This window comes from Pseudopodoces humilis, chromosome 4 (genome assembly GCF_049639895.1).
Source record: "Pseudopodoces humilis isolate 2021_Gansu_Grassland_sample_001 chromosome 4, ASM4963989v1, whole genome shotgun sequence".
NCBI lineage: Eukaryota > Metazoa > Chordata > Aves > Passeriformes > Paridae > Pseudopodoces > Pseudopodoces humilis.
In genome coordinates, this window is record NC_142203.1 from 69,466,497 (window position 1) to 69,493,914 (window position 27,418).

Consider the following 27,418-nt stretch of genomic DNA (forward strand, 5'->3'; position numbering starts at 1 on the left):
ATGCCACTGGACATGGTTTGAGTGGGGTCTTCTAATTCTAAAGGAATTACTTTAGTTGACTTGGACACAGAACATTTTTATAACTGACGTCTTTGTATAAGATTTGAATGGATGCCAGTTTGTGTGAGGCTTGCCTAGTCATTAAATAAACAGAAACAACAGAGGAGCTTTCATTTGGCTAAAAGAAGACTTCTAGGTCCACTCTGGGAAGAGGTTGAAGAACCTTATGTTTTGTTTTGCTTACTTCCACCTCTTTTTGCAGAGTATTCAGTACCAAGTGGATTTGTAGTTTTTGGAAGTATACTTTGTAGTTTATTTGGAAGCACACAGTGATCAAAACCCTAATACAGTTTTCAAATTATCTGTTACTGGGTAGAATGTGTATTAACTGAAATTCCTTGGGTTATGAAATGTAGAAGACCAATGGTGAGGTTTAATTTAAAGTTTTGTGCTTTCCTGTTTTCTCTAGGAAAAAAACAGGAGTTTGCCAGTGGCATCTCTCTCCTTGTATTGTTTTGAAAAGCTGTAAAAAGGAAGAGTCTCTTTAACAGTCTTCTGAAACACAGATACACATAATTCTTTTAGATTTGGCTTTCTTCTTATTTCATGGAGAACAGCTGTGGCATTGTTATTCCAACAACGTAAGTGAATCCCTTACCAGATGGTTCTCACACTGAAAGCAGCTTCCTCATCCTGGTAGGGCTTTTTTGCTGTTCTTAGATCCTGGTATCTTGACAGGGCTTAAGTAAGTCTGCTGTTTCATTCCAATGTAAGTATAATGTCATTCCAGTAATTCTGCAGTGAAGTGTTGCTCCTCCCCCCTTACAATTTTTTCTCCTGAAAACAGGGGGAACAATAGTAATGACTTGCATTTCTTAATTTTCAGTGCTGGTGCAACACACTCAGCTAGAAAGATCTGAATGGAAATACAAAGTTCCTCCAGCTATAAAGAATTGTACACGGGACCTACTGAGTGCATTTGTGTCAAAGACGCTTGGTCTAGACCTTGAAATTTTCTTCACTCCATTTCCCCAGCTAAGGAAAGTTTATCAGAATAATGTAATTCTTTGCATATAAAATACAAAGCTTGCTAAGGTAACATTTAAGCTTCTGCTTCTGAAGCAGGGATGAGTCTGCACAAGGCGGAGCCATGTGTCCTCTTACACACCTTACAGACTTAAACAGATGTAGGATTCTCCTGCTTACAAAGTCTGCTTTTTTCACCAGAGGTGTTTTTTGTGACAGTCATCTTGAATATGACATGATATGCTCCAGCTCCCTCCCTTTGCTATGCCAGCAGCATCTGTGAATCAGCACAGCACAGCTGTGGTGTCTTCACAGAGCTGGGTCCCAGATTTAAGGGCCAGTCTTGGCCACAATGCAGTTGTGGTCCCAACAGTAAGCACTGGAATGCTTGTGTGTGCAAAGAATGGTGTGATCCCAGCTTTATTCTTTCCCTCAAGGGAGTGCAGCTCACGCTCTCTGGGCAGGTAAGCACCACAGCTTTGAGGAGGTAATCAGATGATACAGCATCCTATGCTGCCAGAAAAGCTATATCCCTCCTCTTTCAAGGAAAAAGCAGCATTCCAGCTTAACTGTGCCGCTGATGGAAGAAATACAAAAACATTATATGAGCAAATGTCACAATTTGTGGGTGAATGTCAGACTTGTCATCCTAGCAGTTGGTTGTAGTGGAAGGGGGAGTGCTTTGTGTTAGCAGTAATAATCTCGCCTGAATAGCTGAGGTCTTGACTCAAGTCACTGTCGTGAGGAAGTCGTGAGGCTTACCTGCCTCTATTAGTTCATACTCTGTGGGGATATGACTGAAAAGTGATTTTCCAAACTCTTCTTTTTGTCCGTCTCACCTGCAGATGGAAGTCTCAAGGGGTCACAATGACAGAAGGAGCAGGAGTTCCTCCTGACAGGGGCTCAGTAAGAAGCCCTGATTGCTGGTTGTTAGTGGGCTGCATTCTTCTCCCTTAAGACACCTTCACTGTGATAATTGCCTCCTGAAAACTGTATTCCTGGTGTAAGACCTAAGCTAGTTCTGAAAGCCTTTGGGAAATTATATTCATTTCAGAAGAAATGCACAGCCTCAGGAAAGGCTGTGCAGCAGTTGCTGGATATGTCAGGGAGTAGAGACAGCGAAGAGTTAAACTGAAATGAGGGGAGGATGCTTCAGCATCTGTGCTCTTCACACAGCCACGCTTTTGTGAGATAGATCTTGGCTCTGCACAAATCACAATACAAGCTCCTGTTTTACTTGGTTTACTTTTTGTGTCTGGAGTTAAAACATGGTGTGCTAATGCAATAACCCACCTGTGCAATGAAAATACAGAATGATAACCAAAATGTTTATGTGAATGTTGGGGGGGTACAGGGTGCTGGGAATGGTTGTAAATGAAGATATTTGGCATTAATTAATGGGTAATTAAGATGCCACACATTGTTTCTTTATGCAGGGGTCACTGTCAGCAGCTCAAGCATATTATGGGCATGATGGCAGGAGGCAGCTACCTTTGTAATTTGCCTTATGTAAAAACTGGACCTGAGAGCTAGCAGCTCAAACTGGAGTTCAGCCATACAGGTGGTTTGGGAAGCTTCAAAAGCAGTCAGTCACAAATTCCCTGAGCCCTACCCTGTTAAATAATGTTGGGGGAGTAGTGTCTGAAAAGCCCTTGGAGGAGTTGAGGTAAATGGCCCGAAACTATACTGTTTGTGCTATTTAATATTAATTTCTGATCGAATAAATTCTGCTGGGATTTTACATAGAAAAGGCATTTAGCTATCAGAGAGCACTCAACAGAGGGCCATGAGGATGGTGAAAGTCTGGAGGGGAAAGCTTTATGAGTAGTGGCAGTGATCACTTGGTCTGTTCAGCCTGGAGAAGAGGAGACTGAGGGGGGAGAACTCATTGTAATCTACAACCTCCTCATGAGGGGAAGCAGAGGGGAGGCACTGATCTCTTCTCTGTTGTGCTCAATAACAGGACCTGAGCAAATCGCTGAAGCTGTGTCATGGCAGGTTTAAGCTGTATATCAGAAACATATTTTCCACCCAGAGGGTGACTGAGCACTGGAAAAAGCTCCCCAGGGAAATGACTCAGGTCACCCCAAGCCCGAGTTCAAGAAGTGTTTGGACAGTGCTCTAAGGCACGTGGTGTGACTTTTGGGATATCCTGTGAATGGCCAAGAGTTGGATTTGATGATGCCCCTTCCCTTCTTCCAACTCAGCTTGTTCTACGATGCAGTTTGCACAGCCACTAGAATAAATATCAGATGAGAAGAATAACACTGAGATTGTGTTGTGTTTAATCACAGGATAGAGGTGTGCATCTACCCTATCTCTGTTTTTTATGCTTCCACTTCTCTAGTAGTTGCAAACATTTGAAGCAGAGCAATAGGCAGCACTGAGCATACACCTGTGCTTACACAGAGACATGTAATTCACCTAAATTTCCCACTTCAGTAATTTTAGAGTTGTTCTGCTCTTTCAGTATGTAAAATCCCAGCAGAATTTATTTGATCAGAAATTAATATTAAATAGCACAAACAGTATAGTTTAGGGCCATTTACCTCAACTCCTCCAAGGGCTTTTCAGACACTATTCCCCCAACATTATTGTAAGCACAGATTACAATCAAACTGTTGGTCTCTCTGGTATAGGTGAACCACTTGGGTTGTTTTGGGTGTTTTCTGGCCATGACCCTGTTTCATTTTCTGTGACCCTGTTCTGTTGGGCTCAGTCTCCCTCTGTGCCAGGATCATCCTACATCACACCCCTCAGTTAAAAGCAGTGGTTCTGTAGGCAGTTTGCACCAGGTCTTGTGATGATGCCAGATTTTGAGTTACCATACTTAGACTGAGAACTTTGCTTTGGAGGTAAAGTAGGTACAAGATGGATTTTTACTTCAACAATTGTAGAGGCAGAGAAAAGTTTAAGTGAAAGTATTTCCACTTTAATGTAAATTGAAAGCCTTCACAATTTGTCAGATTTGAACATGGTACAGGCAGATAGTGGCTGGCTGTTTCATGGGAAGTACAGTGTCTCATCTAAGAATTATATCTCTACAGGAGATCCTCTTCAACACTAACAGGCTCCCATTAGTGAGTGAAAATAAAAGCTCTGGAAATAAGGAGAGGAAGATGGTAAGAACAAGAGAAGGTATGAGAAAGAGCAATAAAAGGCAAGTGAACCTGAAATCTTGTCCTGAGGTAGCTGCTCTCAGCTTTTACAGGCTGATTGCTATGATGTGTGTTGTTGGCACATCGTGTGATTGTACATCACCAAGAGCCAGGAGTCTGCTGCCTCTTTTGAATGTCATTACAATGCACTTAGGTATCTTGTGTTTCTAAAACATGACTATCAGCTTAGATAGATCTGTATGCAGTTAAATATGCTGAAGATGTGCCCAGGGGTTAGGCTGTATGTAGATGAGCTATTTGAAACATGAATTCCATCTAAAGCATCAGAAGCTCTCTCTGAGTTGTGGCGCTGGAGGCAGGGTCCTAATGAGATTGCTTCATAATTCAGCTCTAACATACACATTAGGTAGTGGTTAGAAAGACAGTCAATCTTTCAAGGCTTAAGCAGCACTTTCTGAAAGTACCTTCAATTAACAACTAATGACAAACTTTCTTTAGTGATTCTGTGGCTATGTTGTATAGCCAGATAATGAAAATGATCACCCAGAGATACTTCAATTTATTTACCATTTTTTATTTCATTGGGAAGGTGATGAATATTTGATCCAGTAATGTTCCTATTTATGCCTCCATAAGTCAAGTGCCCGAGTTCAGCTTCAATCCATCATTGCTCTGAAGATTTACATTTCAGATAGATTTTTCCAGCAGCACAGATATTGCAAACCTTAAATTAATGCACAAAGCTGCTTCTACCCTGCAGAAGATAAAACTATTAGGTAAGGAAAACAATATCTCTTTTGGATGCCTGTCTTCCTAATGATAATGGAATTTAAAAGATCTACAAAGGGCTGTTTCAGCTAAATATCTTATGTCCACCACTATTTGAAAAGAGAATAATGAGCTGAAAGTGTTTCTGTGCCTACCTGCGGTGTTAATTGAAAGCTGTGAAGACACACAGCTAGAACCAGGCTCAGGGGACCTTCCTTATAGAAATTTTATGTGAACCATCTCTCCTTTATCTGAATGTGTTGTCTAAGCTGTCCTTATTAATCTAAAAGGCTTCAGTGATAGTGAAAGGTCTTCCTAATGCTTCCACTTGTGTTAATTCTATTGGCAGCTTAGAAACCATATTGAAACCCCACAAGTTCCCGTTTTTATGTTTCATTGTTTCTTTCTCTAGTCTCTGATTTTCTATACATGCTGTGTGCAGCTCCAAACTTAAAACTGAGAGGGTACCTTCAGAGAAAAGATACACATTATTAATTTGCTTTTTAAAATCACTTGTTGCTCTTCCCCTTTTTAGTTCCAAGCTCCTTATGTGAGTGAGACTCATCATCAGGAGAAGAAATTGTCATAAGTGACAGATTGGTAGAGAGGTGACTTGTCAAATTGGTCAGGGATGTGTGACATAATTGAAACATTGTCTCTCTCTTTGAGTTAGAATGGTTTGGATGATAATAGGAGAGGGTAAGTTCCTGAAAGAATTAGTGAGTGAAGAGCATGAAGACATTCACAAGCTAATTCTGGAAAAACAATTTGCTGAAAAAGGAGGATAATAGGATGAGGATGCAAACCTGTATACTGGCACCAATATTTAAAGTATCTGATGAATGGTCCGGAATATGAGAGTGGTGATTTATGTAACTTTCTTCTTCATTTAAAATGCTTGCAGGAAGGGACCATATTTCAGGACCGTAGTGCTGGAACTGCAGCTCCTGACCACTTTTTTTTTTCCCCCTGCAGTGCATTTTGGAGTGCAACCTTGGTCCTCACTGCTTTCTGGTGCATGCTCTCTAATGTGTTCAGTAGAACTGCCTATATGCAGGGGACAGAACTCTGGAGAAGGACCCAATTCTCCTGCTCTTGTGTTTAGCAGATTCACTTCTCTGGATCTCAATTTTCCCATATACAAAATAGGGGGAAATTATTCAGACTTCTGCAAAAATAGTATGGAAGATTAAAAAGAAGGTCAAAAAGCTGAGACACGGGGGAAACAAAACTTAGCATCACTGCAGGGAACAGGAATGAAGCTAGCTGTGCAATGTAGTGATAGCAACATAAAGGCAAACAAAAGTTCAGGGAGATTAAAATTCAGGCAAAAAACTGTGAAGCCATCCTAGATCAGTAGTATGTTGTCTGGAGCATGGTGTGTGTTTCTGCTCAGCCATCCTAAAAATATTATTTTGGAATCAGGAAGAGTTTGAGCATCTCTAACAAGAAAGAAAGAAATGGTGAACATACTGAGATTGTTTCTTCTTGAAACAGCACATTGGAGGCATGCTGTGAGGAAGAAAGCAATCAAATAGGTGGGAAAAAATAAGGTAAAGGGTTAGTACATATTTGAACTCCTGCTCCAAAATACAAGGTATTAAGGACTTAGTGAGTCTGAATGATCCCAAAGCTGAGTCAGTGAGGTGAGGAGGAAGAGGCTGAATTATAAATCCATCCCTACAGCTTGTGTATCCACTGGTTCAAGACTCAGGTTACTGGATGCAGGGATCTATAACGAGGTAGAAATAAACTGTGAGAAGGAATGCTTTTTTCATCACCTCTGGCAGGCCTCTAAATACTAGGTCTGGAAAGGCAACTTCTCCAAGTGCCAGGTCATCCTAGGGCATGCACCCTTGTTTAGGGTGAGGACAAGGCTTTGGTAAAATCAAGGTAAGGGTTAGGGCTGTTGCTCTCATTTCTGATCATAGCTCCTTACTTCAATAGCTCTTACTTCACTGACATCTTCCACTCGCCTAGTTTTTAGTGGAGTATGGCTGCACAGGCAGCAGGGTGATTCTGGCAGGGAAGCTTGCAAATAGGCTTTCAAGACAGAGGGAAGGACAGATTGGTAGAGAGATGACTCTTTACATTGGTCAGGGATGAGTGACATAATTGAAGCACTGGCTCTTTCCCTGAATTGCACTAGTTTAGATGTGAGAAAATTAATTGAGCAAAGACCATGAAGACGTTCACAAGGTAATTCTGGAAAAACAGTTCAGGTACAGAAAGACATGTCAAAGGCATGCACACATAAGATGAAAAAAAGGCAGAAGAACAAAACTTCCCTGATGGCCTAGAAAGACATTTTGTGGACTGTTCTGTGGCATTTAGCATGACAGATAGTGTCTGTGCACTTCACAAAGTCCTTGCTCATCTCTACATTCCTGCTGCTAGGTGAGGGATCGCATTAGAGGTGCCAGAAATTACCAGATGCCCCATGTCTTTTCAAAATACCTTCCCTCTCTCATGATCTTGTGACTGCACAGATAAGGGCTTGTGACAAACCAACTAAGGCCAGAAATTCATTTGGGGTTTTCAGTGTAGGATACTTACTGCCTGAGTCCTTCCCCCCATTTTCACCTGCACAACGTGCAACTCCCACTCAATTTTGGTAGCATTTGTAAGCACTTGTATCACACTGCAGGGTTCTGATCCAGTGTTCCAGCAAAGTAGGGAGAGCTTATTACTGACCCTTTGTGGGAAATCTGGTTTTAGAGAGTTGGTACATTTCTTGTAAGAACATACGGGTCCCAGTTGTCTAGGACAGCTCCACATTGTATAATCACAAAATCATCTGTCTCTGTGCTCCCCTTTTTCCTACATGACTTGCAGCTTCTCCTAGGAACCACAGACTTGGGCTTCTGTTCTTTCGTTTGTAACCCTGATTCATCTCCAGCATGGGTCCATGCTGAACTACCAAGGGAAACTGTTTACATGGGTATGTCATTACAGGCTGTATTGTAGCACGTAGGCTACAGGGGCTCAAACTAGGCTGTAGTAGCTGTATTTGAGAGCTTAGAAAACCATCCCTCCTATTTTCTTTTAATGCCAGTTCCCTGCAGTTTTAAAACAGAAAAATGTACTATGAGAAAACCCCAATGTGGCCAGTCACAGCATCATCAGCATGTGTCTGGGTTCTGTCTGACCATGATACTACATGCCACCAGCCTTAATCTGTATTCAGATCACAGAGACAGTCAGGTTCCTAAATCCATTCATTGCCGGAATGCTTCTGGAGGTTCACTCAAAGGTAGTCTGGGATCACCTAGAGAAGTAACAGCAATGGTCAAATGTTGTCCTTCATGTCTGTGAGCCTTGGCAGAGTACTGCCTGGGAGGGTACATCATATCACTGATGTCTGACAGCTCTGTCCTCCAGTGCTTTTAACCATGGATGCCTTTCACTGTCCCTTTTCTTATTGGATCTTTTCTTCTAGGAACATAATTCAACTGTTCTTCTTTCCCCTCCTGGCTATCTGGCTGACTGGATGGATACATCCAGTCTCTTTCTTCCATCACCTTCTCCAGCCAGCTCTAGTCCTACTGCCAGATCCTGCTTTTCCTCCCTGCTCACCTTCTGCCAGCTCCCCTGCCCTCATCAGCCTTAGCCTCGGGCTGCACCTGCAGAGAGCGATATCACTTAGAGGGGAGGGTTCAGGTGGGCAAATGTGTTCCCAGCACCCCACCTGAACAAAAGAAAAAGAAAAAGTTGGGGTGTTTTTAGAATTATATACAAATATGGAACATATTTAAAATTAGGTTAAGAAAATGTCCAAAGTGCAAAATTTCACCCCAAAGAGTAGACATTTGGCAACTAAAAAATAAGTCTCAAAATCCAAATATTTTGGTTGTCACACTTATAAAGCAAAGCCCAGAAACCCTTGCCATGACTCACAGCAGTCTGCCTTCCAGCAAAACCTTTGGGAGGGCCAGCACAGGGCCTTGGGGTTGGTCTGTGTATCACCAGCAGAAGGAGCAGCAGCCCAGAGGGAGCTGAATAAAGAGCAATAGTCTGTGCATGTGCCTGAGCCTGTCCCAGGGAGCACTGATGGTGCATTCCCCTTTTCATCTCCATTCCCAGCTCAAACAGGAATCTGGTTTGGATTTTTGTGCATGCAATGAGGTCCCTCTGCCTCCTGTTTCCGCATCATGCAGTGCATCCTGCCATGCTCCACAATCTGCTGCAGTTCCTCTAAGGGTGCTGGGGACAGATGGCTTGGTTTCAGCTGATAAAGAGGCTGCCTTGAAAGAAGCAAGGCAGAAGCTGTCTGGCCTGATACCTCTTTCTGATGCTGTCAATGAGAGGTGAAGGAGACAAGCTGGAGGTGGATGGACACTAGCCCCATTCCAGGGAGCATGGAAGGGAAACAAATTCCTTTAGAAAGCTTTTCTGCTACTGCCAAATGGTGTCTGCTTGCCTTTACTTCAGAGACCTTCTGCCAAGCACAGATTACCCCAATGCACTCACTCAGCCCGCTGTGCTACATGAAAGGCGTAACTCAAATATCTTCAGACCATCTCAAGGGATGGCCAGAGATGTGGCTGATTTTTCATGTGCTGCTGACTTTTCAACTCAGTGTGGTAAACTGCTAACCAGCCTTGTCACTTGCCGTCCAGTAGCACTGCAGCTGTCATACACCTTGCTGATCCCAGCCCCTGTGTGCAGCACAGGGCTGGCAGGCTCTCCAGGACCTTTGCAGTGCACTAGCTGCAACCCTTCAGTAACCAAGGGAATTGGGAGCAAGCTCAGTAAATAGTGGGAATGATAAAAGCCACCACTTCTGGTAATAAAAATGGATTTTTCTTCAGGAACCTCAATTTTGCATTTTTTTTTCAGCACTGGGAGGTGAGGAAATGTCCCTGCCCTTTGGAGACAGAATAATTTATAAGCTGCTTTTATAAAAATCAGTGATTTTCCTTTAAGTCAGCTTCTGTGCCTTTGTCTCAGTTTCCCTGATTAGTCACATAATGAGGATATTTCTAATACAAATGTGTCAGGGGAGAAGAGAGCCAAACATTGCTTTATCAGAAGAGAATCTGTATCCCTCCGGATCCTAATTAGTCACAGAGATACAGAAGTGTGGGGCGGGGGCGAGGCAAGCTCTTATTTTAGAAGCTGAAATGATTTGCGCCCTCAGAATTTCTCAGGCAAGGCTGGAAAGCCATGCCAAGGTAGGGAGTGCCTTCAGATCTCCCCTGGCTTTCATATCCCTGCCCCTCCGATGTGTTTGCTGTGCTGCTGCTCCTGCTGCTGTTTGCAGGGTTATTTCCGTCACAAGCTTGGCTAAACAGAAACTCTCTCCTTATAAATATGGAAATCTGATGGTTGAGCTCTGTCTCTCGGGTAAGTTGAAAGCATGGTGCTAAAGAGAAAAAGGCTGCTGAACTCTGGGCTTGGTGTCTTTGTTTGCTCTACTAGTGCAGAGAAACTGGCAATTTTTTATTGCTGAGATCCCCCTTTGCAGTATGGACAAGTGGATTATCAGTCTTTCCTCCTGGGAAAGCTCTGAGCCCAGCAACAGCATGAGCTGTGTCAGAGTCTCTGCTCTGTCCAGGCTAAGCTGATGTCCACTACTGAGATCCACCTGTTTTCAGCGTGGCAGATGTGCTTGGTGCATGAGCTCTGGACAGCTGCACATTTTTGGGGTTGTGTTGGAAGAGTGTGTGATTTTTATATTTGTTAAAGAGCTTTGAATACCAGTGGGCATCCATTATAGTTCCTGATAAATCTCTTGAATCATAGAACATTCTGAGTTGGTAGGGACCCACAAGGATCATAGAGTCCAACTCCTGGATTTGCTCAAGACAACCCCAGAAGTTACACCATCTGCCTGAGCACACTGTCCACATGCTTCTTGAACTCTTGCAGGCTTGGTGCCACGATTGCTTCCCTGGAGAGCCTCCATTCCAGAGTGGTGGGGCCCCACAGTGCTTCTTCAGGGCTTCGTGTGTATCCTGCTTACAGCACATCTCCTTTCCTGGCTTGAAACCACTGTCAGAGAGCCTGCAGAACCAAACACCCTTGCTGTCTGGAAGAAGGGAGATGTACTAGGTGCAGGAGAGAGGTAGGATGAAAAATTATTTGAGAAGGAGTGAACAGAAGAAGCAATCAAACAGCTCAGAAGAGGATCTGAGGGATTGGATTAAAGGTGCCAGGGGTATTCCTGAATCAAAAAGTAAGACCTCATTCATGGCACTTGTGCAGAAGTTGAACATGTAAAAATCAGCTGCCTTACAAAACCAAAACCCAAACCATCTAGAAAAGAACAAGTGACCCCATATTTATGCTTCTAATAGCTGTGACATTGAAACACTGATTAGAGCCCTTGGTGTCTTGAGAGGTATGTGGAGCTATCCCTGCTTTTTTGGCTATTGTTCTTACAGCCAGAGACTGTAAAAGCTTGGTAACATCATCCTTGCTGGATCCAATCAATGGCCTGTGGAAGCAATTATCTGGTCTCCAGAACATTGGTGGGAACTAACATCATTGCAACAGGGCTCTCCTACTGTCATTTGTATTGCACCAGGTCTTTTTTTTTTTTGTCAGAATATGTCACTTCTGCAGTATCTGCTAGAACCAACCAAAATTTCTAGTGTTTCATTCAGTCAGACTTTGATTTTGTCTTTCATATACAGCTGGGGCAGCCTACCTGCGCATGGAGGGGATCCATAAACCGCTCTGTATGTGCTGACAGTCATGGCATTTCAGTAGTGATGGCTCCACTTGTCTTGCACTTCCTCAGCCAGTTTCTCTAGATGTTAGAGCTGTCCATGGGAAAGAAGCACAGTTCCCCTCCACCACTCAGGAGAGTCTGTGAAAATCTTCATTTGAGGTGGAAAATAGCTCTCTTTTTGAAAACAGGCTGTTTAACAGCGTCTTGATGACACTCTATTAAAGACTTGAAGAAGTAAAGATGGGACACAGACCTGTAATAAGCTCTCAACAATAACCAGTGGGCACAAATTGAGTCACAAGAACCTGCCATGGTCCCTTGCAGACTGCACTGGGGCATGTAGTTTTCCATAAGATTCAGCTGCAAACTACTGCCAAGGGCCTGGGCTCCTGTTTCTGCCTCTGTTCTCCAAACACACTGTGACCTTGGCTCTGACACGTTGCTCAATTTTTTAATCATTTTAAGGGGTATCCTCCCTGCAAGAGTTGAGGTTTAAAGAGCAGTTGTAAAGTTGAATGGGGTTTTTTATGATCCTGGTTTGGCCAGATGCCAATTGCTAAACTGACTCTTACAATAGCTACCAAGGAATCTGTGATTCTTTTGTGCCTTGAATACTCATGTTGCACCTCAGAGCTGTGGCTTATAATCAGAGGCACAAAAGGAAAGGTGTAATATCTTCACGTATCCGTTACCAGGAAGGACTTACTTGTATATTGAATCATCCTGAAAACATATCTCAGTTAATAGCTGATTTTAAATAGCTATTGCATGCCAGCCACTTGGCAAGTGCTGTAGGCAATGGGGAGTGTAGTGTGGCATATCTCTAATTTGCAATGTTAATGATCCAATTTAAGTCATGTAAAGCTAGCACGAGATACCAAACTTATAAATGCATGTGATATTAGAGATGGCTTATATGTGTGAAAGAGCCTGGAGGGAAATACGGTGTTAAATATACTCTATTATAATTGAAAGGAAAGGACCAAGGGCTGCTTGTGCTGCTGGCTTCTCAAAAGGAAATCTAACAGAAATCATGTAATTACTCCAGTTTTTCTTCTTTGTCCCTCAAATGCTTTCCCAAAGAATTTGGTCTAATTACTGCATTGGTGCTTCCTCTGCTACTGTAGACTCCCAGGATTAGTCATACATCAACATGTAAAAAAAAAATAAATTTCTTCCCTGTGCTGCAAATGTCATTTTTGCCTAGTAAAACAGACCACTGAAATGTCTTGTTTCCTTTCCACAGCTTATGCTTTTCTGTTTGCTGCATTTTGTTCAGCCTGGATGTGGCAGTCGGGCAGGCCCAGTGTGGCCAGGGTTTCAAGGGAGCGTTTCAGCACAGCCACTGCAGCACTCACAGGGAGACTGGCACTTCTCTTCTGCCCCCATTTGAAGTAAAGCAATGGTCTGAACTCCTGGTTACCTGTCAGTGAGTTGAGCTACCCCAGCTGCAGGTGTACACAGCAAAAAGTCATTTTAGTTACATTCTGGTTCAGTTTAATTAATAAGACTAAAGGTTTTAATCTTGCAGCAATATTAATACTGTTGGCTTCTCAGTAGCTGAAATAAAATGGTTTCAAACACCAGTTTGTCTTACGATTATAAACTAATCAGGTTCAAAATCTGGATCTTGTAGTGGATATTCCAGGCCTAATTTGTTAAGCAAGATCTGTTCAGTAGTTGCTTAGAAAAGAAAAACAGCAATGTTGTAAGTGATGCATTGGTAGAGCTAGTAGAAAGTCAATAAACAGTTGTTTATTGCTTTGTTGAAACTGAGTCAGTAGCTATCAGAATGTTTTTCAGTACATAAGTCACTGTGTCATCAAAATGTCATTTATTTTGACTTTGGTACAGGGAGGGTAGGGATGCTGAGAAGAACAGTTACTGCTATAGATCTGGTGGAGTGCACATGTTGATGAAAAGTGACAATCATGTCTTCCCAGGAGCCTTCTGCTCTGGACCTCATGTGATTTTGGAGTTCCTTCAACATGTGAAACTTAGGAAAAAGATTGTTTTCTTCGTCTCTCCCTGAGAGAAGGTAGAGGTCAGCTGTGGTCCTTGGCAGTGAGTAGGGGAATTTGGAAAATGTCTCTTCCAGGATAGACTGGTGTTCTGACTAAATAAGTCTGGCCTAGAAGCAAGTTCTTCTCTGTTAAGACAGATGGGGGAAAGGGACCTGGAAAGCCCAGGGATCTTCACAGTTTGCACCAAATTTGGATCAGGCTGCCTGAAATCCAGGTCAGCTCTGTTGACTTTGTGTGTGACATCAGTTTCTAACCTGGGTTTGCAATAACAATGCCACAGCTTCATTGGGCAAATGTACATCTCCTTAGCTTTACCTCTGCAGTTTTCTATGATACTTCCTTGTCATCCTGCTGCAATTTAAGATAATAATTTATTTTTCTCATGATCAGAAACATGAGAAAATGTACTCCTCTTTTTCTCTCTGGCAGCCCTTTCTGTAACTGAACACAGCTATAATATCCTTCCTTAGTCTTCTCCTTTCTTCGCTGAGAAACCCCATTCTTCTAGTGTTCTGGGGTGGTTGTAGCTTCTAGCTTTTATCCATAGGACTGATGAGGGAATTACATCTTCCTTGAAAAAATGGGCTTCAAAACTCCTTAAGCTGAAGTCTGAAGAAGAAATCATCAGAGAGTCTTTTGTGAGGCTTTCTGGTTCCATTCCTGCTGTACACTGTCCTGTGACACTTTCTCTTGACAAACATGCCGTTATTATTGACCATTGTTCATCTATACATTGGGTTTGGATTCATCCCTTGTAAATCTGATCCCTTGTAAATTTCAGCCTTTCCGTTATGTTGTTTCTTACATAGACATCAAACTATGCTCATCTTTGTTCCCAATGGTTTTGTTACTGGTGTGTTTTCTGGGCACTTCATGTTTGTAGATACTTTATGTCTATATTGTAGTGATATGTAGAGGCTACAGAGGTCTGCTGTCCAAAACAGTCTGAGATTTTACATACCCACCTGTGCATCAGAGTCCCCTCCCAGAAGCTTTCTATAGCCAGATTTCTCAGGAATACCTGGCATGGTACAGCTTGGGGCAGAGGGAATCTGCCAACAGCACAGGACTTGCTGTTCCCCAGGGCAGAGACTGAAGGTATAAATATTTATTAGCATCACTGTGTTCTAGCCCAAGAGTCTGAATGACAGCATGGGAATCAGAAATTTCTTGTTGACCCAAATGTACTCCCTGTATTCAGGGTGTGTGGTTTCTCACTTGTTTCTGGGCTCACTAAGTCAGTCCCCCACGCACAGAACATCTATCCATTTTTCCAGACTGAATGTTTGATGTAGGAAAGAAACCAAACATTTAGACTTGACCTTTCCTATTAGCATTTGTGTGCAGTATGCAATCCACATGGGCAGCTCCAGAAAGCAGACGTCTGCTGAGCTGCAGCCGCTTGCTGTAAGCTGTCACACATGTGTTGGTACTGAGACGTCTGTTGTCTTTTAAGGAGGGCAGAAGACAGCAAGTACATCATTGATGGGTACTGCAGAGAGACAAGTTAGCTGGATGATACTCTTGATCAGTTGGCTCATACTGATACAACTGATGGTGGTCAGATAGAAGCCTGTGAACTATGGAGAGAAGTGATGGTCAGGTCAGGCCCTGTATACTGGCTCTTTCCTTGAGATTAGAGGATAAGGAAAATTGTGCCTCTCTGCTTTTATCCAAAAAAAGCAGCAGAGCTGCATTGGTGATCATAGAAATTCCCACAGACAGCAAAGTGGAGAACATTTCATAAGAGCTGTAAATATGACTGACTTTGAGGATGGGAAGGAGGGGCAGATAGAGACTTCTCAAGTTGCATGTATATTTTCAAGGTGCAGCTGAAGATCAAAGAAATTGTGTGTGCCCATTCCCTTCCACATGCACTGGGGTCCCTGAGGATTTCCAAGGTACAAAGTGGGGCCTAGTTAAGCTTGCAAGGGGTCAGTAGTGTTGACTGTGAAGGAAGGTAGAGGAAGTTGTGTTTTCCCAGGTGCCACCAGGGTGGGTTTGTATGTACCAAGCATCCTGCTCCATCATTTGGGTCTATTCCCCCCTCCTCCATAGTCACTGTGGGTTACTGGGAGGGGTAGATAATAAGAGTAAAAGGTTATTGAGCTGATGCTTTCTTAAGTACTGCAAGATGGAAAGTGATTTAAAAAAGAAAAAATAAAAAGCCTGCTGAGCATGCCATCTTCCTTAAACCCCAGATTTCAGTGTAAAGTGTTTTCACCTTCTCTCTGTGCTCCTGCATACAGATGATTCATAGCACTCTTGCTCCACAAAGGTTCGTTGGAACTAATTTCTGATGTTCAGAAATGGCACATGGTACACACGCTGTGGGACATGGCTGCTCCTAGCAGGAGGACAGTTTTCAGGATCCTTTGTGTCGAGCCTATAGAAGCAAACAATCTAGTAAGAAAACTCCCCACCGTTCAAATGCTGTGATTGTGCATGCCCAATTAAGCTGTAAGCATATGGGGAGAAAACTTTGATTAAACTCTGGCCTCAGCCAAATGTTCATGCAGTGCCCTGATTAAATGTATATTTTCCTTAGGAATGAAGACATACAGAAGCCTCAGGAACAAAAAAAAAAAAAATCCTTTAAATATATTAAATACCTTTAGCCATCTGCAACCCCTGCAGGTACTTCTCAGCACTTGCCTTTTGTTTGAGAGCATTGTGTTGTTCCCTGTGAGCAAAAAGAAATAACATCATCTGTCCTGGGACTAGTCACACCACGTAACTGAGATTTTGATGTTGGGGGCAGAGCTGAGTGTATTGGTTTAGGGAGGCTTATGAAAAAGAAAAAATTGCCAAGTAAATTCGTATAGCAAAAGCCTGTGTTGAATCTCAGTGTGCTCTTAGGCATTCACAAGGAAAAGGCTAATCAGTCAAATAAACATTTCTCTGGGCAGTTGAGCTGTAGAGAGAGAACTGCATCCATTCAGTATGCACAGAAGCAGAGCGTGTTCATGCAGAGACAGCTCCAGCTGAGCTGGCGTGGGAATACTGCTGTTCTCACAGTGGGCATTGTTACTATGGAGTTCTGTGAGTTGCTGCAGAATGTCTGTGAAGTGATGGATGGGAAATAAGATGGTGTCTTGCCACTCCTGAGCCAGGGATAGATACCTACTGGCACTGGGAACACTGTTCCTGGCCCAGCACCGTTTCCTCTCAAATCCATTTTATTCTCTGGGGGGAGTGGACCTGGCTCAAGCATGCACCCAGAGTGATGGCGTTTGTGATCCCTCTGTACAAGCTGTGGATCACTTGTGCAGCTGTAATGTGCTGCTGGGGCTGAAAAGCGTCATGCCAAACCCTTGGGAAGAACTCCTAGGGCTGACTCTGCTATCATGTCCTGCATCATTCTCACCTCGTGTCACAAGCTCTACCAGCTGCCAAGCCTCCTCTCTAGACAGTGGGGAGAGGGAAACACATCTCTGAGGAAAGATTTGTGTCCTTTTAAGATGAGTGTCTTAGATAGAATGGAAATAATCATTCTTTGAAAATCCTCTTAATTTTCTCTGGAGTTCTAGGAAGCCTTTTCTGTGTGTTTGGTCTAGAGCCCATTTCTGAGATTTCTCCAGCTGCATCCACTCATCTAGGCTCAGTGTTCAAATATTCAAAGGTACCTCAGAACATTTCTCCCCTCCCTCTGCTGATGCAAATGGTTGTCTTATTTCATGGTAGGGTTACCTACAAAGGAAAAGCTACTGTCAGCACAGCAGTTTGCCACAAAACATAAGGGCTGATTTGGATTTAGAGTTTTAGCATGATTTTAACAATGTGAGCCTGGGCTAGTCCAGATCTGGCCAGACCCCTTCTCTGCCCTGTGGGCTTCTGGCTTTGAGCTCAGTGGGCTCTCTGCTGGACTGCACCAGCACAGGAGACAGTATGTGGCCATCATACTATGTCAGTTCCTGTAACATGTCTACTCCTGTGCCCTTCTCCAGCCAGCATTTTGGGGCTCCAAGGACTTGATTATTGTGTTCAATAGAACTAGGAAGCATGCAGGTCTTGGAGTCATGTTTCCTATAAATGGCTGTATCCTGCTTTTTTCCCACATTGGCAGAGTAAAGGTTCTCATCCAGGAGGCCTAGACTCAAATGGTGCCACTTAGCACCATTTAGACATCTCTCTTGGAGAGATCCTAGCATGTCCAAATTACAGATATATCTTTTGTGTTATCTAGCTATTCCCATATGTAGAAGCCTGAAGATAAGGGAGCTTATGTGTATGTCTCACACACTGACAGCCATGTGGCTGTGGAGCCAACCAAGGATTGTTGGCTGTAACAGCCAAGGATTGTTAGTAAAAGCACGCTGGGAGAGTGAACAGAATGTGGCTGGGGAAGGGGCCACATGGAAGTAGACCAGCACGTTCTGGAACACACATCCTTGTCCTGGCTCCTGGAGATAAGTACAACACAACACAGCACAAGTGTAGGAATGAGGTCAAGAATCAGGCATGGGCTGTAGGAGGATGCGGAGACAACCAAATACCCCGAAGCCTCCAACCCAGTTCCACAGTAACTAAATTACACAGAAAGGGAGAAATTTACCTCCAGTGCAGGGAAACTCATCTATAAAAAGGTACCCCCACAAAGCCCAGGACCCTGTGTGTGTACCCCAGCACCCTGCACACCCCATCAGCTGCATCAATGATGGAGCCAGGACTGCTGATCTCTCCCTTCCCTTCCCTTCCCTTCCCTTCCCTTCCCTTCCCTTCCCTTCCCTTCCCTTCCCTTCCCTTCCCTTCCCTTCCCTTCCCTTCCCTTCCCTTCCCTTCCCTTCCCTTCCCTTCCCTTCCCTTCCCTTCCCCTTCCCTTCCCTTCCCTTCCCTTCCCTTCCCTTCCCTTCCCTTCCCTTCCCTTCCCTTCCCTTCCCTTCCCTTCCCTTCCCTTCCCTTCCCTTCCCTTCCCTTCCCTTCCCGCACCTTCCCGCACCTTCCCGCACCTTCCCGCACCTTCCCGCACCTTCCCTGCACCTTCCCTTCCCGCACCTTCCCTTCCCGCACCTTCCCTTCCCGCACCTTCCCGCACCTTCCCTTCCTTCCCTTCCCTTCCCTTCCCTTCCCTTCCCTTCCCTTCCCTTCCCTTCCATCCCTTCCCTTCCCTTCCCTTCCCTTCCCTTCCCTTCCCTTCCCTTCCCTTCCCTTCCCTTCCCGCACCTTCCCGCACCTTCCCGCACCTTCCCGCACCTTCCCGCACCTTCCCTTCCCGCACCTTCCCTTCCCGCACCTTCCCTTCCCGCACCTTCCCTTCCCGCACCTTCCCTTCCCCCACCTTCCCTTCCCTTCCCTTCCCTTCCCTTCCCTTCCCTTCCCTTCCCTTCCCTTCCCTTCCCTTCCCTTCCCTTCCCTTCCCTTCCCTTCCCTTCCCTTCCCTTCCCTTCCCTTCCCTTCCCTTCCCTTCCCTTCCCTTCCCTTCCCTTCCCTTCCCTTCCCTTCCCGCACCTTCCCTTCCCGCACCTTCCCTTCCCCTCCCTTCCCTTCCCTTCCCTTCCCTTCCCCTCCCTCCCCCTCCCCTCCCTTCCCCTCCCTTCCCCTCCCTTCCCTTCCCTTCCCTTCTCTCTCCTTCCCTTCCCTTCCCTTCCCTTCCCTTCCCTTCCCTTCCCCTTCCCTCCCCTTCCCTTCCCTTCCCTTCCTTCCCTTCCCTTCCCTTCCCTTCCCTTCCCTTCCCTTCCCTTCCCTTCCCTTCCCTTCCCTTCCCGCACCTTCCCTTCCCGCACCTTCCCTTCCCGCACCTTCCCTTCCCGCACCTTCCCTTCCCTTCCCGCACCTTCCCTTCCCTTCCCGCACCTTCCCTTCCCTTCCCTTCCCTTCCCTTCCCTTCCCTTCCCTTCCCTTCCCTTCCCTTCCCTTCCCTTCCCTTCCCTTCCCTTCCCTTCCCTTCCCTTCCCCTCCCTTCCCTTCCCTTCCCCTCCCCTCCCTTCCCTTCCCGCACCTCCCCGCACCTTCCCTTCCCTTCCCTTCCCTTCCCTTCCCTTCCCTTCCCTTCCCTTCCCTTCCCTTCCCTTCCCTTCCCTTCCCTTCCCGCACCTTCCCTTCCCTTCCCTTCCCTTCCCTTCCCTTCCCTTCCCTTCCCTTCCCTTCCCTTCCCTTCCCTTCCCTTCCCGCACCTTCCCTTCCCTTCCCTTCCCGCACCTTCCCTTCCCTTCCCTTCCCTTCCCTTCCCTTCCCTTCCCTTCCCTTCCCTTCCCTTCCCTTCCCTTCCCTTCCCTTCCCTTCCCGCACCTTCCCTTCCCTTCCCTTCCCGCACCTTCCCTTCCCTTCCCTTCCCTTCCCTTCCCTTCCCTTCCCTTCCCTTCCCTTCCCTTCCCTTCCCTTCCCTTCCCTTCCCTTCCCTTCCCTTCCCTTCCCTTCCCTTCCCTTCCCTTCCCTTCCCTTCCCTCCCCTCCCTTTCCCTTCCCTTCCTTCCCTTCCCTTCCCTTCCCTTCCCTTCCCTTCCCTTCCCGCACCTTCCCTTCCCTTCCCGCACCTTCCCTTCCCTTCCCTTCCCGCACCTTCCCGCACCTTCCCGCACCTTCCCGCACCTTCCCGCACCTTCCCGCACCTTCCCTTCCCGCACCTTCCCTTCCCGCACCTTCCCTTCCCGCACCTTCCCGCACCTTCCCTTCCCGCACCTTCCCGCACCTTCCCGCACCTTCCCTTCCCTTCCCTTCCCTTCCCTTCCCTTCCCTTCCCTTCCCTTCCCTTCCCTTCCCTTCCCGCACCTTCCCACACCTTCCCTTCCCTTCCCTTCCCTTCCCTTCCCTTCCCTTCCCTTCCCTTCCCTTCCCTTCCCTTCCCTTCCCGCGCCTTCCCTTCCCTTCCCTTCCCTTCCCTTCCCGCGCCTTCCCTTCCCGCACCTTCCCGCACCTTCCCGCACCTTCCCGCACCTTCCCGCACCTTCCCGCACCTTCCCTTCCCGCACCTTCCCTTCCCGCACCTTCCCTTCCCTTCCCTTCCCTTCCCTTCCCTTCCCTTCCCTTCCCTTCCCTTCCCTTCCCTTCCCTTCCCTTCCCTTCCCTTCCCTTCCCTTCCCGCACCTTCCCGCACCTTCCCGCACCTTCCCTTCCCTTCCCGCACCTTCCCGCACCTTCCCTTCCCTTCCCTTCCCTTCCCTTCCCTTCCCGCACCTTCCCTTCCCTTCCCTTCCCTTCCCTTCCCTTCCCTTCCCTTCCCTTCCCTTCCCTTCCCTTCCCTTCCCTTCCCTTCCCTTCCCTTCCCTTCCCTTCCCTTCCCTTCCCTTCCCTTCCCTTCCCTTCCCGCACCTTCCCTTCCCGCACCTTCCCTTCCCTTCCCTTCCCTTCCCTTCCCTTCCCTTCCCTTCCCGCACCTTCCCTTCCCTTCCCTTCCCTTCCCGCACCTTCCCTTCCCGCACCTTCCCTTCCCGCACCTTCCCTTCCCGCACCTTCCCTTCCCTTCCCTTCCCTTCCCTTCCCTTCCCTTCCCTTCCCTTCCCTTCCCTTCCCTTCCCTTCCCTTCCCTTCCCTTCCCTTCCCTTCCCTTCCCTTCCCTTCCCTTCCCTTCCCTTCCCTTCCCTTCCCTTCCCTTCCCTTCCCTTCCCGCACCTTCCCTTCCCGCACCTTCCCTTCCCTTCCCTTCCCGCACCTTCCCGCACCTTCCCTTCCCTTCCCTTCCCTTCCCTTCCCTTCCCTTCCCGCACCTTCCCGCACCTTCCCTTCCCGCACCTTCCCTTCCCTTCCCTTCCCGCACCTTCCCTTCCCGCACTTTCCCTTCCCGCACCTTCCCTTCCCTTCCCTTCCCGCACCTTCCCGCACCTTCCCTTCCCGCACCTTCCCTTCCCTTCCCTTCCCTTCCCTTCCCTTCCCGCACCTTCCCTTCCCGCACCTTCCCTTCCCGCACCTTCCCTTCCCGCACCTTCCCTTCCCTTCCCGCACCTTCCCTTCCCTTCCCTTCCCTTCCCTTCCCTTCCCTTCCCTTCCCTTCCCTTCCCTTCCCTTCCCTTCCCTTCCCTTCCCTTCCCTTCCCTTCCCTTCCCTTCCCTTCCCTTCCCTTCCCTTCCCTTCCCTTCCCTTCCCTTCCCTTCCCTTCCCTTCCCGCACCTTCCCGCACCTTCCCGCACCTTCCCTTCCCTTCCCTTCCCTTCCCTTCCCTTCCCTTCCCTTCCCTTCCCGCACCTTCCCTTCCCGCACCTTCCCTTCCCTTCCCGCACCTTCCCTTCCCTTCCCTTCCCGCACCTTCCCGCACCTTCCCGCACCTTCCCTTCCCTTCCCTTCCCTTCCCTTCCCTTCCCGCACCTTCCCGCACCTTCCCGCACCTTCCCTTCCCTTCCCTTCCCTTCCCTTCCCTTCCCTTCCCTTCCCTTCCCTTCCCTTCCCTTCCCTTCCCTTCCCTTCCCTTCCCTTCCCTTCCCTTCCCTTCCCTTCCCTTCCCTTCCCTTCCCTTCCCTTCCCTTCCCTTCCCTTCCCTTCCCTTCCCTTCCCTTCCCTTCCCGCACCTTCCCTTCCCTTCCCTTCCCGCACCTTCCCTTCCCTTCCCTTCCCTTCCCTTCCCTTCCCTTCCCTTCCCTTCCCTTCCCTTCCCTTCCCTTCCCTTCCCTTCCCTTCCCTTCCCTTCCCTTCCCTTCCCTTCCCTTCCCTTCCCGCACCTTCCCTTCCCTTCCCTTCCCGCACCTTCCCGCACCTTCCCTTCCCGCACCTTCCCTTCCCTTCCCTTCCCGCACCTTCCCTTCCCTTCCCTTCCCTTCCCTTCCCTTCCCTTCCCTTCCCTTCCCTTCCCTTCCCTTCCCTTCCCTTCCCTTCCCTTCCCTTCCCTTCCCTTCCCTTCCCTTCCCTTCCCTTCCCTTCCCTTCCCTTCCCTTCCCTTCCCGCACCTTCCCTTCCCTTCCCTTCCCTTCCCTTCCCGCACCTTCCCGCACCTTCCCGCACCTTCCCGCACCTTCCCGCACCTTCCCTTCCCGCACCTTCCCTTCCCGCACCTTCCCTTCCCGCACCTTCCCGCACCTTCCCTTCCCGCACCTTCCGGCACCTTCCCGCACCTTCTCTTCCCTTCCCTTCCCTTCCCTTCCCTTCCCTTCCCTTCCCTTCCCTTCCCTTCCCTTCCCACACCTTCCCACACCTTCCCACACCTTCCCTTCCCTTCCCTTCCCTTCCCTTCCCTTCCCTTCCCTTCCCTTCCCTTCCCTTCCCTTCCCTTCCCTTCCCTTCCCTTCCCGCACCTTCCCGCACCTTCCCGCACCTTCCCGCACCTTCCCGCACCTTCCCGCACCTTCCCGCACCTTCCCGCACCTTCCCTTCCCGCACCTTCCCTTCCCGCACCTTCCCTTCCCGCCCCTTCCCGCCCCTTCCCTTCCCTTCCCTTCCCTTCCCTTCCCTTCCCTTCCCTTCCCTTCCCTTCCCTTCCCTTCCCTTCCCTTCCCTTCCCTTCCCTTCCCTTCCTTCCCGCACCTTCCCGCACCTTCCCGCACCTTCCCGCACCTTCCCGCACCTTCCCTTCCCTTCCCGCACCTTCCCTTCCCTTCCCTTCCCTTCCCTTCCCCCACCTTCCCTTCCCTTCCCTTCCCTTCCCTTCCCTTCCCTTCCCTTCCCTTCCCTTCCCTTCCCTTCCCTTCCCTTCCCTTCCCTTCCCTTCCCTTCCCTTCCCTTCCCCTCCCTCCCTTCCCTTCCCTTCCCTTCCCTTCCCTTCCCTTCCCTTCCCTTCCCTTCCCTTCCCTTCCCTTCCCTTCCCGCACCTTCCCTTCCCGCACCTTCCCTTCCCGCACCTTCCCTTCCCTTCCCTTCCCTTCCCTTCCCTTCCCTTCCCTTCCCTTCCCTTCCCTTCCCTTCCCTTCCCGCACCTTCCCTTCCCTTCCCTTCCCTTCCCGCACCTTCCCTTCCCGCACCTTCCCTTCCCTTCCCTTCCCTTCCCTTCCCTTCCCTTCCCTTCCCTTCCCTTCCCTTCCCTTCCCTTCCCTTCCCTTCCCTTCCCTTCCCTTCCCTTCCTTCCCTTCCCTTCCCTTCCCTTCCCGCACCTTCCCTTTCACTTCCCTTCCCTTCCCGCACCTTCCCTTCCCGCACCTTCCCGCACCTTCCCTTCCCTTCCCTTCCCTTCCCTTCCCGCACCTTCCCTTCCCGCACCTTCCCTTCCCTTCCCTTCCCTTCCCTTCCCTTCCCTTCCCTTCCCTTCCCTTCCCGCACCTTCCCTTCCCGCACCTTCCCTTCCCGCACCTTCCCTTCCCTTCCCTTCCCGCACCTTCCCTTCCCGCACCTTCCCTTCCCGCACCTTCCCTTCCCGCACCTTCCCGCACCTTCCCGCACCTTCCCTTCCCGCACCTTCCCTTCCCTTCCCTTCCCTTCCCTTCCCTTCCCTTCCCGCACCTTCCCTTCCCGCACCTTCCCTTCCCGCACCTTCCCTTCCCGCACCTTCCCTTCCCGCACCTTCCCTTCCCTTCCCTTCCCTTCCCTTCCCTTCCCTTCCCTTCCCTTCCCTTCCCTTCCCTTCCCTTCCCTTCCCCTCCCTTCCCTTCCCTTCCCTTCCCTTCCCTTCCCTTCCCTTCCCTTCCCTTCCCTTCCCTTCCCTTCCCTTCCCTTCCCTTCCCTTCCCTTCCCTTCCCTTCCCTTCCCTTCCCTTCCCTTCCCTTCCCTTCCCTTCCCTTCCCTTCCCTTCCCTTCCCTTCCCTTCCCTTCCCGCACCTTCCCGCACCTTCCCGCACCTTCCCTTCCCTTCCCTTCCCGCACCTTCCCTTCCCTTCCCGCACCTTCCCTTCCCTTCCCGCACCTTCCCTTCCCTTCCCGCACCTTCCCGCACCTTCCCGCACCTTCCCGCACCTTCCCTTCCCGCACCTTCCCGCACCTTCCCTTCCCGCACCTTCCCTTCCCTTCCCTTCCCTTCCCTTCCCTTCCCTTCCCTTCCCTTCCCTTCCCTTCCCTTCCCTTCCCTTCCCTTCCCTTCCCTTCCCTTCCCTTCCCTTCCCTTCCCTTCCCTTCCCTTCCCTTCCCTTCCCTTCCCTTCCCTTCCCTTCCCTTCCCTTCCCTTCCCTTCCCTTCCCTTCCCTTCCCTTCCCTTCCCTTCCCTTCCCTTCCCTTCCCGCACCTTCCCGCACCTTCCCGCACCTTCCCGCACCTTCCCTTCCCGCACCTTCCCGCACCTTCCCGCACCTTCCCTTCCCGCACCTTCCCTTCCCTTCCCTTCCCTTCCCGCACCTTCCCTTCCCTTCCCTTCCCTTCCCTTCCCTTCCCGCACCTTCCCTTCCCTTCCCTTCCCTTCCCTTCCCTTCCCTTCCCTTCCCTTCCCTTCCCTTCCCTTCCCTTCCCTTCCCTTCCCTTCCCTTCCCTTCCCTTCCCTTCCCTTCCCTTCCCTTCCCTTCCCTTCCCTTCCCTTCCCTTCCCTTCCCTTCCCGCACCTTCCCACACCTTCCCTTCCCTTCCCTTCCCTTCCCTTCCCTTCCCTTCCCTTCCCTTCCCTTCCCTTCCCTTCCCTTCCCTTCCCTTCCCTTCCCTTCCCTTCCCTTCCCTTCCCTTCCCTTCCCTTCCCTTCCCTTCCCTTCCCTTCCCTTCCCTTCCCTTCCCTTCCCTTCCCTTCCCTTCCCTTCCCTTCCCTTCCCTTCCCGCACCTTCCCGCACCTTCCCGCACCTTCCCGCACCTTCCCGCACCTTCCCTTCCCTTCCCGCACCTTCCCTTCCCGCACCTTCCCTTCCCGCACCTTCCCTTCCCTTCCCGCACCTTCCCTTCCCGCACCTTCCCTTCCCGCACCTTCCCTTCCCTTCCCGCACCTTCCCTTCCCGCACCTTCCCTTCCCGCACCTTCCCGCACCTTCCCGCACCTTCCCGCACCTTCCTGCACCTTCCCTTCCCGCACCTTCCCTTCCCACCGATCTATAATTTATGCCTAGATGTTCTCCTGGAGACAGGTTTTTTGGTTTACAACTTTTTAACTAGTCACTAAACTTCTGCATTAGAGGAAAAGTGCAGCAGTTACTGCATTAGAGAAAAGCAGAAGAAATTGCCTTTTGTTCAGCATTGTCCTTGAATGCTTGTAAGCACCATCCATTTTAAGTACTGTCAAAGTCTACTAGGTAGTGCAAAGGAGCAGGATTTTCATAAAATGTTATAACCCTACATATGTTATTTAACTGGTTTCCACCAAGCTAGAGCCTAATTCAAAAATCACATTTCATCTCCTAAGCACAGTGTATTAAAAAGAGCTAATGTGCATGGCAGGGAGAAGGCAGGCAGAAGACTGACTCAACAAGTGATTTTTTTTAGGTTTTTTTTAGGTTTTTTTTTTTTTTAGTTTTTTTTTTGCTTACTGAGACGGAAGAATGATGTTACCTTGCATTGAAACTCTATGACTGCTTTGTATACAGGTGTCAGTGACAAATGATGAGTTGCATTTTACATTAAATTTATTTACAAAATAAAATCTCCAGAAACTGAGAGACAGACAATATCAATTCACCAGTTTGGAATAGTATTCTAGTATTTAATTTATGATGCCTTGTTCCATTTCTTACAAGTGATGGTTTATTCATATATTGGACCTACTGCTGAATGCTTGCTTTGCCTGTTCAGCTCTACCTATTATATACCCAAATTTATATACACATATATGTATGTGCATGTTCAATTTAATTTCTATGTTCTAGATGGGAATAAGAACATGTTTGAAAACCAGTTTTAATTTTCACTATGGTGCTAAGTGGAAAGAGTTCCAATAGGTTTACAGTTGCTGTGAAAGGACTTCAGTTATTTTCATCCGTAGTAGAACTGTCTTAGTTGGTAATTTGTTTCTGTCTCAAGTTCTTTGATGTGCTGTACCACAGAGTTCAATACATGTTGTCTGCCAGTAGGCAGGAGCAGAATGTATTTGGGGAGATTGGTTTCCCAGGGGGGAAGTTTTAGTGACAGTGAAAGGTACTGTGCTGACAGATCTTTCCTGTCAGCCGTGAATTAGGTCCCAGGAGGGGCTGGAAATTGAGTGCTCCTACACTTGTAGGTCTTTTTCCTTCCAAGCTGGACTTTCACACAGACCTGGTCTCAAACTTTTTAGTTTTAAGTTTGAGGTTGAGTGGTCCACTTGGAATTCATCTGAAACTGTAAATATGTTTCATACAACACCCCAAAGAATCATCACAGGAAAATTATTTGGGACTACTGCCAGCCCAGACTGAATTTGAACTAGTGACCCACCATCCACATTATATTCCCAGTATCATCAATCATATCAGTCTGATGTTGAAATTTGGCATTTTCAGAGGTACTTTAAACATAGTGAATGTGCTTCCACAGTTGTGTGTTTTGCCCCTGGGTTCCAGCATTCAAAACACCAGCATGTTCTCTGCTGCCTCTGAATGTGAAGGGGGTGGAGTCACCTAATAGCTGCTCAAAGAAGAAGCTGCAGAACTATCAGCTAAACCATTCTATTTTGTTTCTGTTCTTTCTTAACAGGATCCAACAGCTGCAGCTATTTCGGACAGAGATTGTGATACAAGAGAGGGAGAGACTGTAGCCATGAACTATAAGCCGTCCCCGCTTCAAGTGAAATTAGGTGAGTCTTTGCTGATGGAGACTGAAAAGGCTGAATCCAAGGCCTGAAAGACAGGATCATATGCAGATCTCTGTGCATGTGGCTGAGCATGCCAGAAAGTCTAAAGCAGCTCACAGAGCAGTTTTATCATTGTGATTCTGCTGCTGTGATTCAGGGAATTGACCTACAAACATGTAAAGTCCCTGTATCCATGGATGTGGTAAAGAAAGAAAGCAATGCTTAAAAGCAAGGCATAGTTCTTTTAAACCTACAGGTTTTTTATTAAGCTGAGATCAAGGCTTGGCCAGATAAAGAATGAAGATAATATGGAGGGACTGTAAAAGAAGAGAAGACAGAATAGT

The 27,418-nt window shown here is 48.1% G+C and overlaps 1 protein-coding gene across 3 annotated transcripts in view; it reads left to right on the forward strand.

The window, feature by feature from the left end:
• FAM219A (family with sequence similarity 219 member A) overlaps nucleotides 1-27,418 on the forward strand; it is a 101,710-nt gene that overhangs the window by 35,248 nt on the left and 39,044 nt on the right. For all 3 annotated transcript variants that reach the window (XM_005530397.3, XM_005530398.3, XM_014259147.2), the window contains exon 2: nucleotides 26,978-27,077. In XM_005530397.3, the coding sequence (XP_005530454.1) occupies nucleotides 26,978-27,077 (100 nt within the window). The remainder of the gene's footprint in view (nucleotides 1-26,977; nucleotides 27,078-27,418) is intronic.